This window comes from Lithobates pipiens, unplaced genomic scaffold (genome assembly GCF_037356315.1).
Source record: "Lithobates pipiens isolate NorthernLeopardFrog02 unplaced genomic scaffold, aLitPip1_a1.2 Scaffold_8, whole genome shotgun sequence".
Lineage (NCBI taxonomy): Eukaryota > Metazoa > Chordata > Amphibia > Anura > Ranidae > Lithobates > Lithobates pipiens.
The window spans coordinates 540,843,290-540,859,830 of NW_027507903.1; the positions used below are offsets into that span (position 1 = coordinate 540,843,290).

At 41.9% G+C, this 16,541-nt stretch overlaps 1 protein-coding gene across 1 annotated transcript in view; it reads right to left on the reverse strand.

Moving 5' to 3' along the window:
• LOXL2 (lysyl oxidase like 2) overlaps positions 1 to 16,541 on the reverse strand; it is a 118,836-nt gene that overhangs the window by 31,433 nt on the left and 70,862 nt on the right. The window contains exons 8-10 of the mRNA XM_077469712.1: positions 12,980 to 13,147; positions 8,735 to 8,900; positions 5,999 to 6,242 (exon numbers count right to left, since the gene is read on the reverse strand). Of these exons, the coding sequence (XP_077325838.1) occupies positions 5,999 to 6,242; positions 8,735 to 8,900; positions 12,980 to 13,147 (578 nt within the window). The remainder of the gene's footprint in view (positions 1 to 5,998; positions 6,243 to 8,734; positions 8,901 to 12,979; positions 13,148 to 16,541) is intronic.

The window sequence follows — 16,541 nt, forward strand, 5'->3', positions numbered from 1 at the left end:
TTACCTGTATAAAAGACACCTGTCTACAGAAGCAATCAATCAGATTCCAATCTCTCTGCCATGGCCAAGACCAAAGAGCTGTCCAAGGATGTTGGGGACAAGATTGTAGACCTACACAAGGCTGGAATGGACTACAAGACCATCACCAAGCAGCTTGATGAGAGGGTGACAACAGTTGGTATGATTATTCGCTAATCGAAGAAACATAAAATAACTGGCAATCTTCCTCGGTCTGGGGCTCCATGCAAGCTCTCACCTTGTGGAGTTTAAATGATCATGAGAACGGTGAGAAATCAGCCCAGAACTACACGGAAGAATCTTGTCAATGATCTCAAGGCAGCTGGGACCATAGTCATCAAGAAACAATTGGTAACACACTACACCGTAAAGGACTGACATTCTGCAGCGCCCACAAAGTCCCCCTGCTCGAGAAAGCACATGTACAGGCCCCGTCTGAAGTTCACTAATGATCATCTGAATGATTCAGAGGAGAACTGGGTGAAAGTGTTGTGGTCACATGAGACCAAAATCGAGCACTTTGGCATTAACTTAACTCGCCATGACTTGGAGAGGATCTGCAAACAGGAGTGACCTCTGTGATTGCTAACAAGAATTTTGCCACCAAGTACTAAGTCATGTTTTATTTCACTCATTAAAATGCAAATCAATTTATAACTTTTTTTTAATGCGTTTTTCTGGATATTTTTGTTGTTATTCTGTCTCTCACTGTTAAAATAAACCTAACATTAAAATTATAGACTGATCATTTCTTAATCAGTGGGCAAACGTACAAAATCAGCAGGGGATTAAATACTTTTTTTCCCTCACTGTATGCAAATGGTAAAAGCGGGTTCACCTCTTCTGCATAAACAGGGATTCTAATTTTCTGGCCACTATGTATGTGTATATTGTACAGCACACTGGGAGTGTGTCCTGGACAACAGGTATATTGCACCTATATTTGAGTTGTGGCCACTTTAAAGGGGACAGCTTTGGAGACATTGCTATACTCAGGGTTCTCACCCATGCAGGATGAGGTATTCTGGGGAAGTTTGGCTAGAGAGAGGACTGATTCCTAGTTTTTCTTAGTTTGCGAGGTCCATATTAGGGAACTAGAATTTCTGAGGTTCCAAGAGATTTGGGTGGGAAGAACCTCCAAACCCTGGCCACCAGGACTCTGGGCCCAAAGAGGTTAAGCCCCAGGCAAGGGAGGCTTGAAAGGCAGCAGAGGGAAATCAGTATGTGTATCAAGGAAGTAAAGTGGAGAGAGAGACTCAAGCTGTAAGTAAAGGAGGAGCCCTACCCCAGTATGGCAGAGACCAAGAATTTGGTGGTAAGCCAACTTAGTTATATGGTACCTTGTTCTGCTGGAACTGTTTATTTGATTTTGTGCTGAAGGAAGCTGTTTATGTTACCTGTTTGGAGGAATTAATAAAGGATTATTTGCTTTTACAAATGGCTGCTGATGATCTTGGGCCCCCATATGACAATATATCAATTTTTTATAAACAGATATAAAAGTACATATTGTGCAAAACCTCCGTCAGGGCAAAAAGAACCATTTAGCAGTTGTGTTTTTGTTGGTTTTTTTTTCCACCAAAATAGCTTTAATTAACAGTACCAAGCTTGAATTAATAGCTAAATTGTTCAATGTTTCCTTGTTCTAAATCAAACCTACCAAACTTGTAAAGAAAAACATTTTACTAGCTAACAACTAATCATATCATAATAATGGTTCTGTTGGAGCAATGAGGAGCAAGAATAAAGCATTCTTGAATTAGGGCCACGTCTGGGCCCCCCCCCCCCCCCCGGAAACTACATGCTTGCTCACAGCATCTACTCTATATGGCCCAGGTCTCAACCGTTTTATTTATTTTATACAAATAGTATTTAAAAGAGCCCAGTCCCTGACGAAAGGCTTTCACAGTCAAAACTGATACAGACTACCATATTCATAACCTGTACATGTAAAAACAAAAAGTAGTCCAAGGTAAAAGGTTATAGACACAACAAGTAAAGCTTGTATTTTTGGGGGAGCCTTCATTAATTCTTGCCTTTCTTCCCGTTAGGATCAAACGAGCTTTTAAGAGAAGAAAATATTGCTAAGATTCTTATCAGCTGCTAGATACCTTCCAGCACTAACACCTGCACATAGCTTTGCATGATCCCCAGCTGAACCCATTTCCCCTCCACCCAATATCTTGTACGTGTCTTCCCAGGTTATCTACCCCACCATGTTTTCCAGGCCTGATCACAAAGACTCCACCCCCCAACTCCCCCAGCTCCAGGGCCGTGGCTTCACTTTGATTTAACCAAAGCTATGTAGCCACCCCACCCTGTTCCCGGTCCAAATGCCAAGAAACAGGCATGTCTTTCTTCTCATTCTGCATTCCTCGACTCTAGCCTGGCACTCTGTCCCTGGCATGTATAATTAGGAGGTGCGGTGTGCTCAGCTTCTTGGACTGGCAACGACTCTGTGCTATATTTGCTGCTTGTTTTCACTTCTATGTGTTTATTAGTTCTACTTTTAGCCTAGAAAATTTAAATTTGATCAGCAGTAAATAACATTAATGGTGAGGAACAGCTGGCTTCATGGCAGCAGGAAGGAAGAAGGGAGAGATGCCAGGGAGACTTTTAGCCCCAGGTTCATATGTAATGAAATACGTTTTAAAATATAACTTCATCTTTTAAGCAGCATTATTAATTGAAAAGAATTCATGTAGAAGTAAAGAGGTCACAGCACATCACCAGCTCAGTTTAGAGCCATTTATTTATCACAAAAGTAAAAATAGCGACAACATTTTGGAGTACATAACAGTCTCTTCATCAGACAGTCTGCCTGATGAAGGGTTTGTTATATGCTCCAAAATGTCGCTGCTGTTCATTTTAAAATGGCAAAAAAATGGGCACAAGCTGAGTTGGTAATGCTCTTTGCTGGTGGAGATTTTGGATTGTTTTCCCAAAGAGAATGTTGCTGTTTATTAAGCCAGCCAATGCTTCTAATTGAAAGTAGCCGCATTGTGCTGGCACATTCAACTGCCTTGTAAAGTTAAAGTGTATGTAATCCCAAAAACAAACTTCTCTTGTTTCCTCATATTCCTTTTGGTCTGTTAAATAAGGTTAAGGTTTTGTTATATCTGTTCAATAAGGATAAAAAAATATATATTGATCCTGTTAGGAATTCAGAGCTGTCCTGTGGCCCCTGCACATTTCCTAAGTTATTTCAATGAGACTAATCAGCCCTCTTAGATGTTATCTTGGGACTACAGATGAATTAGTCTTTATGTTGCAGAGATGAAGAGAGCAGGAGGGTTTGAGTAGTTTAGCAAAAGAAAACTGGGCAGGGATGACACCATCCAGTCCACAAGAATTCTGTGTGTCGTCGGTTCACAACAGGACTTAAGAGCTGAGTGCATTTCTGGTAGATCAACAAGTCATTTTCTGTAATAGCATAGAGTATTTAAAGGATAATAGAGTATTTAAAGGATAAGTTCAGCTTTTGAAACATGTTACATGTTCCACCAGCATTTATTGTGGAACATGTAACATGTTCAAGCAGCTGCAACCTCTCCCCCTCTCCCTGTGACATTGAGCAAGGGATCTTCTCCCCGTGCCCACTGTAACTATCCGAAAATTACAAGGCTCCACCCACATGGCCGCATCATTCATTCACAGTTTCCTGTGAATGCATGAACTACGGGCAGACATTACTGCTGACTGCTTGTAGCTCTGAATGGACGGCAAGATTCCTGATGAGCGGCCCTGTCGTTCATTCACAAGCCCTGCAGCTTGTAAACAGTCATCCAGCTTTAGTCTCCAAGGGGCTGACACACAGGAGAACTACCTAGGTAGATCCTTTTGGTAAACTCATATGGCGTATATAGCCGTGGCAGTACCCCGTGTGTCAAAATACTTGGTGTCGGGACTATTTTTGCAATTTTATGTTTTATGTTGTATTTGTTTGTTTTTTTGTTAAATGTTAGCATGCTAGACATGCAAGGTCTAAGTGGTCTTGTGTATTACTCAGTTGGGGGAACCTGTACTCCAGGAAAATTCTTATAAAGGAATTATACATCTTTTTGATACTAATAAATTTAATCTTTTTGTACCCAACATATTACATTCTTTGTCACAGATGTAGCCTCTTTTCTCCCCTGTATCTTGGGGACCATTTTTTCAGCAGTCAGCCCGTATGCAGGTACAGGGTGAAAGCTACAGGGGTTGTCTGCAGGAGCCTGACATTGCACACCTGATCCACTGATCAGGGTTGCAATGCTTTCCAGGCGCCTTAGGGAAAAAATAATAAATGCACATTTTTTTTCTTGCAAAAATATGTGCATTTATTATTTTTTTCCCAAAAGGTGAACTTATCTTTTAAGAGGTATAAAATATGGGGAATGGTGCTTATATTGCAGAGATGTACTTCATGCATTTTTTTTTTGTTTTTTTTGTCTTTACTATAGTGGTTGCCCACAAAAACAAAGAAACGACTATACATATTTGATTTAAGCTAAGCTCTTTCAATAGTATAGCTTATGAAAAGACTATAGTGTCCCTATAAACTGTGACACCAGAACTACAAGGAGACATACAAATGGCAGACATAACCTAATCTGTGTCCTGGGGGGGTTGGATACTGTCAAGAAAACATTTCTATACCTAGAGCATGTGCTGAAGATAAAAGTGACTGGCTGAGCATGCCCCCCCATCCCTCATCTGGCTAGGACTAGTTTTGGAAGTGAAAATACTCTGAAGTATAATTGCTCGTTTCTGAGGATGATTGCAGGGAAGTGTTTGGCTGCATCTGAGCGAATGCCTGACTTGTGCCAAGGCATGCAGAAGGGAAGGGGGCAAAGCTGTAAACATCCTCTTTTATTAAGTCACCTGAGCTGGCTGCCCCTTGGCCAAGTTCTCGACCATTCATGTAAGACATCCAAATAAATTTAAACTTAACGCAACAAACCTAAGGCATATGTACGACTAAATTTTGTAGCACTCATAAGCACGTGACTTATTAGCTCCTAGATGTTACAAGGCCCAGGGACCTCTAATATAAATACAAGGTATGTGACCATAAAGGCAATCTTTAAATGTCCATTTTATATTTTAGGGCATGTAGTACTGACTTTAAAGAGAACCTGTCAGGGTAGTTTTTTTTTTTTTAAGTGAACCTTTGCTCTACCTATGTAGGTTCACTTTAAAGCCTATCTCTGGTCAAAGTTAACCCCCTTCCTCCCAACCATTCTGCCTTCATGCGTCTGTCACAGGTGCCTCAATTTGAAGTGGAGACCAGCGATCCAGGAATGTGCATGTTTGTGTAAGCTGATGACTAGTCCACTTATCGTAACAACATCACACCACTGTATTCTCTTGGAGACTGTGAGGACCCTGCCAATGAACAGCCAATGTGCAACATGGGAAAATAGAGAAGGACCCTTCCACTTTGCAGTCTAGAAGAGAGAAGACTCAGTACCTGAAGTGTCATGTGACCACAGATTTAGGTATGTAAAAAAAAGTCTTCAGACTGGGATTTTTGAAAATGAATATGGTAATTAGTTCCATGTGGTGGTGGTGGTAAAGGGTACTTTAAGCATGGTAGGGTATAACAAGTGACGAGGTTGTGATTACAATGCTCTTCTGCTCTCATCACTCTAAAGCCCCATACACACTATCAGATTTTCTGATGATTTTTGTCCTCAGATTTACCAAAACCCTATAATATGAGGTCAAACCTTAGTAGTTTCAATGTGTATGCAATCAGGCAGGCCCTTGCACTACATGGTTTTGGTAAATCTGAACACAGAAATCAGCAGAAAATCTGATAGTGTGTATGGGGCTTTAGGGTGGTCATACTTACAACAAAGAATGACCGATCTTTACATGTATAACCATCATAAAAGTTATTAGGGATTCTGATACATAAACCACTTTTGTCACTGATACTCCCTTAATTAACACAGTGCGTTAGTGCTATTGTGGGCTTTGGCTAATGACTTACCGATGGCATTCGTGCCATACCCAGGCATGGCGCCCTGTCTTAGGTCGAAAGTCAGCTTGTCCAGTGTTATGTATCTGGGAGCTGAACCGTAGAAGGCGACGGTATCCAGTCGTAAAGCTGGCCCGGTCAGCTGAGGAGGCCAGGCAGCGCTCTTCATGGGCACATTGAAGCATAAACATGGGTCTGTCCTCCAAGTATGTGGTCTGCTCAACCAGAGGAGCATTGAGGACAAGATCAGAGGCAGCTGCCAGGGAGAAAGAGAATCAGGTATTTATTAGTGGGCTCCTTTAATACAAAGAAACATCAAGAGATATAACTAATCTGTGAGAAGGAAACAACTCCATTCACCATTAGGGAAATCTGGTTAAGTCTCCAGGGTGAGCAGTACTCCAAGGCAGCTCAGATACGTTTTTACAATTAATTCAATGCCAAAGGGTTTTTCAGATTTAGGAATTTATGTATCCCTTTATAAAAAGCCAATGCCTACCAAGTAGATGGAGGGTCAGCTTATCTCAAACACCCCCATCATGTGCACCATAACTACCTGTACCTCCATATACTGTAAAAATGTTTTCCAGACAACCTCCCTTTATAATAACTAAACAGACAAATTCAGATCTGCTTTAATTATTATATATTATGTAAAATAGGACATATAGCTTTTGTAATGTTTTTGTTGAGCATAAATCATTTAATCTAAATTTAATCTAAATTTATCTTAGTTTAATTTTTAAACACCTTCCACTCATATATACAGTGGGGTGAAAAAGTGTTTGCCCCCTTCCTCATTTCCTGTTCCTTTGCATGTTTGTCACACTTAAGTGTTTCGGAACATCAAACCAATTTAAACAATAGTCAAGGACAACACAAGTAAACACAAAATGCAATTTGTAAATGAAGGTGTTTATTATTAAAGGTGAAAAAAAATGCAAACCATCATGGCCCTGTGTGAAAAAGTGATTGCCCCCTTGTTAAAACATACTATAACTGTGGTTGTCCACACCTGAGTTCAATTTCTCTAGCCACACCCAGGCCTGATTATTGCCACACCTGTTCACAATCAAGGCATCACTTAAATAGGAGCTGCTTGACACAGTAAGGTCCACCAGAAGATCCTTAAAAGCTACACATCATGCCGAGACCCAAAGATATTCAGGAACAATTGAGAAAGAAAGTAATTGAGATCTATCAGTCTGGAAAGGGTTATAAAGCCATTTCCAAAGCTTTGGGAATCCAGCGAACCACAGTGAGAGCCATTATCCACAAATGGCGAAGACATGGAACAGTGGTGAACCTTCCCAGGAGTGTCCGGCCGCCCAAAATTACCCCAAGAGCACAGCGACGACTCATCCAAGAGGTCACAAAAGACCCCACAACAACGTCCAAGGAACTGCAGGCCTCACTTCCCTCAGTTAAGGTCAGCGTTCATGCCTCCACCATCAGGAAAAGACTGGGCAAAAATGGCCTGCATGGCAGAGTTCCAAGGAGAAAACCACTGCTGAGCAAAAAGAACATCAAAGCTCGTCTCAATTTCTCCACAACACATCTTGATGATCCCCAAGACTTTTGGGACAACATTCTGTGGACCGATGAGACAAAAGTGGAACTCTTTGGAAGGTGTGTGTCCAAGTATATCTGGCGTAGAAGGAACACTGCATTTCATAAAAAGAACATTATACCAACAGTAAAATATGGTGGTGGTAGTGTGATGGTCTGGGGCTGTTTTGCTGCTTCAGGACCTGGAAGACTTGCCGTGATAAAAGGAACTATGAATTCTGCTGTCTACCAAGAGATCCTGAAGGAGAATGTCCGACCATCTGTTCGTGTACTCAAGCTGAAACGAACTTGGGTTCTGCAGCAGGACAATGATCCTAAACACACCAGCAAGTCCACCACCGAATGGCTGAAGAAAAACAAAATGAAGACTTTGGAGTGGCCTAGTCAAAGTCCTGACCTGAATCCTATTGAGATGTTGTGGTATGACCTTAAAAAGGCCTTTCATGCTCGAAAACCCTCTAATGTAACTGAATTAGGACAATTCTGCAAAGATGAGTGGGCCAAAATTCCTCCAGGACGCTGTAAAAGCCTCATTGCACGTTATCGCAAATGCTTGGTTGCAGTTGTTGCTGCTAAGGGTGGCCCAACCAGTTATTAGGTTTAGGGGGCAATCACTTTTTCACACAGGGCCATGATGGTTTGGACTTTTTTTCACCTTTAATAATAAACACCTTCATTTACAAATTGCATTTTGTGTTTACTTGTGTTGTCCTTGACTATTGTTTAAATTGGTTTGATGTTCCGAAACACTTAAGTGTGACAAACATGCAAAGGAACAGGAAATGAGGAAGGGGGCAAACACTTTTTCACACCACTGTAGTCCATTATTTTTTACACTTGATTTTCGGATAAAGTCTGATTGGAAATACTAGATTACAGTCTCTAACAATGTCAAACACTAACAATGCACCTGGGTAATCATGGACCGCGTTTAGGCAGTAACTGTAAGTGGAAATTACAGACGTATTTTTATATTTATGGAAATAAACATGTAATTTTCCTCATTGAAAATATATTCTTTAGGTGCCTCCTCGTCAGTGTGCTGCCCCAGCTCCTACAGGTAGTGGGGAAAGTGTGTAAGTGGCAGTAAGGGACAGGAAGTGAGGACAGAATCTTGATAATTCTCACTCCTGCTATAAACAGCTCTGAATACTTTGATATGGGGTATAAAGAACTCACTCTCTGCACAAGACACTCCGGCAGCGAATCGTCCTCCTCCTTTGGGGCAGTTGATATTGGGCCCGTCATGTCTGCAGTGTGAAAGGGACATCTCTGTGCCTGAGCACTTCACTCCACTCATAATGACATCATCAGCAGTGACATCACCCTGCCAGTACCAGGTTTCCTGTGGAAGGAAGACAATTCTGAATGCTCTGGGAATACCAAAATCATGGACACTACACCAAGATCACAGATACCAGGCCCAATGTCCACTCTCTTCTATGAAACTATGAAATGTGAAGATATTGTGCACAGTTTTATTTTCACACTTGCAGAAAAAAACAACAGCTGGCTTATTGCTGCTGACCACCATTCTGCGTTATACAGCACAACATTAAAGGGCAACTCTAATAACTAATATTCAGTGAACAGCAGAAACGATCCAGAAAACACAGCATGCATGCTTGAAGCACATCTCAATCCAAAACCATTGATGTAATATATACTATATTGTTAAAAGTATTGGGACGCCTGCCTTTACTCACATATGAACTTTAATGGAATCCCAGTCTTAGTCCATAGGGTTCGGTATTGAGTTGGCCCACCCTTTGCAGCTATAATGGCTTCAATTCTTCTGGGAAGGCTGTCTACAAAGTTTAGGAGTGTGTCTATGGGAATGTTTGACCATTCCTCCAGAAGCATATTTGTGAGCTCAGGTGCTGATGTTGGATGAGAAGGCCTGGCACGCAGTCTCTGTTTGAATTCATCCCAAAGGTGTTCTATCAGGTTGAGGTCAGGACTCTGTGCAGGCCAGTCAAATTCCTCCACCCCAAACTCATTCAGTCATGTTTTTATGGACCCTGCTTTGTGCACTGGTGCGCAGTCATGTTGGAACAGGAAGGGGCCATCCCCAAACTGTTCCCACAAAGTTTGTAACATGAAATTGTTCAAAATGTCTTGGTATGCTGACGCCTTAAAAGTTCACTTCACTGGAACTAAGTGGCCAAGCCCAACCCTTGAAAAACAACCCCTCACCATAATCCCCCCCTCCACCAAATGATTTGGACCAGTTCATAAAGCAAGGTCCATAAAGATATGGATGAGTTTGGGGTGGAGGAACTTGACTGGCCTACAAAGATTCCTGACCTCAACCTGATAGAACACCTTTGGGATGAACTAGAGCAGAGACTGCGAGCCAGGCCTTATCGTTCCACATCAGTGCCTGACCTCACAAATGCGCTTCTGGAAGAATGGTCAAACATTCCCATAGACACACTCCTAAACCTTGTGGACAGCCTTCCCAGAAGAGTTGAAGCTGTTATAGCCGCAAAGGGTGGGCCAACTCAATATTGAACCCTACGGACTAAGACTGGGGTGCCATTAAAGTTCATGTGAGTGTAAAGGCAGGTGTCACAATACTTTTGAGAATATAGTGTATATTTTGGCTTACTAGTCCTTAGATGTGGTGGACTCATTAGATTTATTTTTTCAGGCTTTTTTACTTAACGTTTCCACCTAAATCCTGCCAGTAACACACTACCTGTCCCTGGTGACAATGCTCCCCATATTGTACTAGAGTAATGTCACCCTGGGACAGAAAGTAAAGATTAGTGAACACCTTCCTCTCGTATTCCATACAGCAAGCTTCTCATAGGACTTCTGAAAGGCACTAAGGTCTCTTGTCACATAATTCTGTTGTGCAGGCTTCTTTGTTAATGATGTCGTGTACATGGCTGACCCACTGAGCACATTGGTCTTTAGTTTTATAGGATAAGTCCCCAGCTTGTAGGCTGTGTCTCCCAAGTCACTTTAAGGCCCCTTGCACACTGGGGCAACTGGTGGCTGTGTGTGCATCCTGACATTTCAGTGCTCCTTGGAGGCATAGATGGAGCATCTAACCCTACTGCTTGAAGCCTGTCAAAGTTTATGGCAGGCTGCAGCTGGAAAGGGTTGAAGGCTGTAAGCCCTTGTACACACGGTCTGAGATTGCGTCGGAATGTGTCCGATCAGAGCGTTTTGTCGGATATCCTGACTGTGTGTGGTCTGCATCGGACTGTTTCCGTCGGAATATCCGTTGGACCAACTTTTCCAACTTGCCGGAAATATTTTCCGACAAAATGCTCCGATCGGACATACTCCGATCATGTGTAGAGAATTCCGATCGGATAAAGAGCCACTCATGCTCAGATCAAATTCCTACACCAAAGCTATTGACTACTAGCGTGAACATAGTCCCGTCGTAACGAAATAACATCATCACGTCGGATTTTCCGACAACTTTGTCCGACCGTGTGTATACAACATCCGTGTGTATACAACAAAATCCGTTGGACAAAATCCGACAGATTTGGTTGTCGGAATCTCTGACCGTGTGTACAAGGGCTTAGAGTGGTACTCATGTTTAGGGCCCTACGCATTCAGGGACAAATGAGCAGATGTAAATTGTAAAATGTTCTTGCTTGATGTGGTTCTCCATTGTATTTATTTATATAACCTATAGAAAAGTAAAACAATTGTGTTGCCCAGAGCGGCCAATCAGATCTCAGTAGTCATTTTTGCTAGTGCAGATTGGATTATGACAGCAAAGACCTGGATGGTTTCTTTGAGAAACTTGTCCTTTCACACATTAAGCCCAGATGAGTTATTTATTATCCTTCCACTAGGTGAGATGCTAGTAAATAGCTCACACAGACTTCTTTGTTGAATTTTAATGTTGAATTGCAAACAGTGGCGCTTCCTTGACCACCATCAAGATGGTGTGGGGACAGTAAAAAACAGGAAAATATCACGAAAAATGTCAGCGAATTCTATGCATAGAGCAAACCATTGAGATGGGTTCTTATGGTTTCTGTGTTGAGCACACACATTCCTAGTTACACCTCTGGGCACAGATGACAGCACACTGTTCTATTCTAGACAGTAAATATCATACCCAGCAAAGCAACATACTTTCCATTCATAATATGGCCTTTAGGTATAAGCGTAGCATACGCAATCAATGTTTACAAGGTCTTGACTATGGCTTTTTCCACCCCTGTAGGCACAGATCGCTGACCTCTGGGTCTCTAACATGTTTGAAAACGACATGTCGCTCCATGTCCTGCCAGCAGGCTATTGCATGGTGATTATAATAGCTGGCATGAAGAACATGTAGAATGAAGCAAGCAAAACATACATGATATAACCTCTAAGTGAACAAGTTATAAAGCGGGTTAAATACAGTTTACGTTTAAACTATATCTAGACCCAAAATCTCATATATGCTATAACATGTTAGGTCAGCCTTTTCCAACTTTTTTACCCCAGAATAACCCTTGAAAGAATTTTTAGGTCTCGGGGAACATCTGCTAAACCAGTTTATTGGGGATCAGTAGGAAACATGCCCCATACAGTGGTGGTCAGTGGGAAGAATGCCCCCCCCCCTCATACAGTGAGGGAAAAAAGTATTTGATCCCTTGCTGATTTTGTTTGCTCACCGACAAAGAAATGATCAGTCTATAATTTTAATATCCATTAAATTCGCAGAAAAGGAAGGAATAAGAATGTTACTTTTATTTTCAAACCTTCCTGTAAATATGACCGTTTAAATTTGGTCGATTGTTATGGCAATAACAGGACATTCTTAACTGGCGCTTTTGATAAATGATGCTCATTGTATAAGAGATAGGCTGTTAGCCAATCAGATTTCAGCCTTTTATAAGTTGCATGCATTCTGCAATTACAAGCCAGGTTCTGATTGGTTGCTAAGGGGAATGCAAATCACTGCTCTTTGTGTTATTACATACATCCATGGGATACAGGAAAAGTCATCCAGTACTGCCTGGGGTAACATAAACTTTAAAGAATATTCTGGTCATTTTTATTTGACATATATTTATGTGCATCTCTCTTTATGTGAATCCAAGGGGTCTGATCGAGAACATCTATTTTATTACAGACATTATAAATTGGCGCCCCTGGGGCTTTGGCATTGCTGATCCTACATGTTGCACAACATTAAATGATCTGCTTACAGCTGCTGTGTATGGAACAATGTCTGCTCTCCACACTGTGGAATGAAGCCAGGGAACATTCCTGTAAAGGCTCCAGAGCAAGACATGTTATTCTGCTTTGTTATGTCACCAGCCAAGCCAGACCTGATGGAGGATTTTCTTAAAGAGAATCTTACACACTGAACTGTATATCCAGATTTAAAAAGTAGACATTGAATGGTGCTCCAGGATTCAGAACAGGACAGCTGTTTGGGTAACATCCGCTCCTTACCTGGAAAGCATGGCTAGCAAAACCTAGCCCTAGCTGGCGACAGACAATCATGGCTTCCAATGTGCCCCATCTCTCACTGCACACAGTGCCCCAGCGCAGGGTGCCATTATTCTCCATTAGAACTTCCACTCTTCCCTCTGTGGGGTTACGTCCACCACTCAGACGAACCTATGTAGAAACAGACCATCTCAGGTAAGGAAGTACTTCAAACAGCAGTTGCATGCTCAGTTTACCCTCTAAGTTATCAGTATAGTATGATGCTGTATACACTATATTGCCAAAAGTATTGGGATGCTGCCTTTTCACACACGTAAATTTTACGGCATCCAAGTCTTCGTCCGTAGGGTTCAATATTGAACGCTCCACCCTTTGCAGCTATAACAGCTTCAACTCTTCTGGGAAGGGTGTCCACAAGGTTTAGGAGTGTGTCTGTGGGGATGTTTGACCATTCTTCCTGAAGCGCATTTGTGAGGTCAGGCACTGATGTGGACGATAAGTCTTGGCTCGCAGTGTCCACTCTAATTCATCCCAAGGGAGTTCTATCGGTTGAGGTCGGGACCTTATGCAAGCCAGTCAAGTTCCTCCACCCCAAACTTGCTCATCCATGTCTTTATGGACCTTGCTTTGTGCACTGGTCTAAATCATTTGGTGGAGGGGGGATTATGGTGTGGGGTTGTTTTTCAGGGGTTGGGCTTGGTCCCTTAGTTCCAGTGAAGGGAACTCTTAAGGCATTGGCATACCAAGACATTTTGGCCAATTTCATACTCCGAACTTTGTGGTAAAAGTTTGGGGATGGCCCCTTCCTGCTCCAACATACAGACTAAGACTGGGATGCCATTAAAGTTCATGTGCGTGTAAAGGCAGGTGTCCCAATACTTTTGGTAATATAGAGTATGTAGATGTATATTTGCCCGATGATGGTGATGATGAGAAAAGATCTACTGTTTAGTGAAGTGTTGATAACCAAAGAGGGCCATATGTTTGGCAAAATGGAGGAATGAGCCAGTGAAACCGTCCATATGTTATTGCAACCTGTACTTAGAGGGTATTTTTATATTTTTACAGAAATGCAATTTTTAGTCCAGATAAAAATTCTGCTGACCATCAGTCTGGTCCACGCACCTTTTTATACACCCTGTTCTAAGGAGCCATTATATTACGCCACTATGGACTTTGCTTTGTACAGTGGTGCACAGTCATGTTGGAACAGAAAGGGGCCATCTTCAAGCTGTTCCCACAAAGTTGGGAGCAGGAAATTGGCCAAAATGTCTTGATGTGCTGATGCCTTAAGACTTCCCTTCACTAGAACTAAGGGGCCAAGCCCAACCCCTAAAAAACAACCCCACACCATAATCCCCCCTCCACCAAATGATTTGGACCAGTCCACAAAGCAAGGTCCATAAAGACATGGAGGATCAAGTTTGGGGTGGAGGAACTTGACTGGCCTGCACAGAGTCCTGACCTCAACCCAATAGAACACCTTTGGGATGCATTAGAGGGGAGACTGTAAGCCAGGCCTTGTCGTCCAACATCAGTGCCTGACCTCACAAATACGCTTCTGAAAAAATGGTCAAACATTCCCATAGACACACTCCTAAACCTTGTGGACAGCCTTCCCAGAAGAGTTGAATCTGTTATAGCTGCAAAGGGTGGGCCAACTCAATATTGAACCCTAATATTGGACTAAGACTGGGATGCCATTAATGTGCGTCTAAAGGCAGTACTTATGCCAATATAGTGTATGTAAAGCGCAAACTTATTTCTTACTTTTGGATAGAGTAGGGAAGGCTTGGGACCTCTGTCAGATTTTATTTGCTCATCAAAGTAAGAGCCAGCATGCCAAAAATTAACTCAAAACATTATTGTGGTTCCGTTATAAAGAAAAGAGGAATAAAGAACCAAAAAGCATATCCACTGAAATTTAGGCACAAGACCAGACCCCTCAAGCAAAGTGACAGTCACCTTAAGAAGGAGTCCGGTATGGCCCTATACAATTGGTAGATATGCTTTATTGTGTACTTTATATTCCTTTGCATTTTATAATGGAACCTTAAATACGTGTTTTTACGTTGATTTTGTAAGTGCTTGCTATTTCTTTGATGAGCTACAATACAATGCCATTGTTATCTGTGCACCCCTCAACAGAGCAAGTAGAGTAAGTAGTGTAAGGTGGCAGATGGATTGGACTGCTATTAGATTATATTTGCTGTTTATGTCCCAATTGAAGAGATTAAAGGAGAAGTTTGGGATTATGACAAAAGCAAACCTTCATACTTACCTCTATGCTGCAGCTGTCCCATGTTAACTCTATAAGGTACCACCACACAGCAACATGGGTGGAATTGCGGTGATTCCACCTCACAATTTCAAATCGGCTGCAAAACACAGGACGCTTTGCCAATGCCATTACTCCTAATGTCACCCCAATTGTGCCACGATTTTGCAACAATTGTTGAGCGACAAATTGCAGCAAAATTGTGCATACAAAATTCCACAACATGTGTTGCCCAAAAGACGTTCTTTTGTGCGACACTCATCTTGGGATTTTTCTTGCGTGATTTTGCCGTGATTTGAGCTATTAATTGAAGGATATGCCACTCAAGGGCCGGAAGGATTTGCCCCCTTAATGACAGGCCAATTTTGCAATACAGCACTGCATCACTTTAACTGACAATTGAGCAGTCCTGCAAAGCTGTACCCAAACAAAATTGACATCCTTTTTCCCACAAAGAGAGTTTTCTTTCTTTTGGTGGTATTTGATCACCTCTGCGGTTTTTATTTTTTGCGGTATAAACAAAAAAAGACCGATAATTTTGAAAAAAAAGCTATATTTTTTACTTTTTGCTATAATAAATATCCCAAAAAATAAATCTAAAGAAAATAATTTCTTCCTCAGTTTAGGGCAATATGTATTTTTCTACATATTTTTGGTAAACAAAATTGCAATAAGCATATATTGATTGGTTAGTGTCTGCAAAATAGGGGATAGATTTATGGCATTTTTATTATTTTTAATTTTTTTACTAGTAATGGTAGCGATCTGTGATTTTTAGCAGGACTGCATCATTGCGGCGACCAGATTTGACACTTTTTTGGGACCAGTGACATTTATACAGTGATCAGTGCTGTAAAAAAAAACACTTATTACTTTATAAATGTCACTGGCAGGGAAGGAGTTAACACTAGGGCTGATCAAAGGGTTAAATGTGTTCCCTGGGAGGTGTTTCTAATTGTATGGGGGCTGGGCTGATCGGAGGAGGAGAGAGATCGCTATTCCTAATCACTAGGAAAAGACGATCACTCTCAGCTCTGCTGTCAGATCGGGGACCCGCCATGTTTACACTGGCAGATCCCCATTCTGCCTCTGTGTGGAGCGATCACGGGTGGTACAGTGGTGTAGTGGGTAGCACCTTCACCTAGCAGTAAGAAGGGTCGCTGGTTCGAATCCCAACCACGACACGACCTGCCTGGAGTTTGCATGTACTCCCTGTGCCTGCGTGGGCTTCCTCCGGGTACTCTGGCTTCCTCCCACACTCCAAAGACATACTGGTAGGTTAATTGA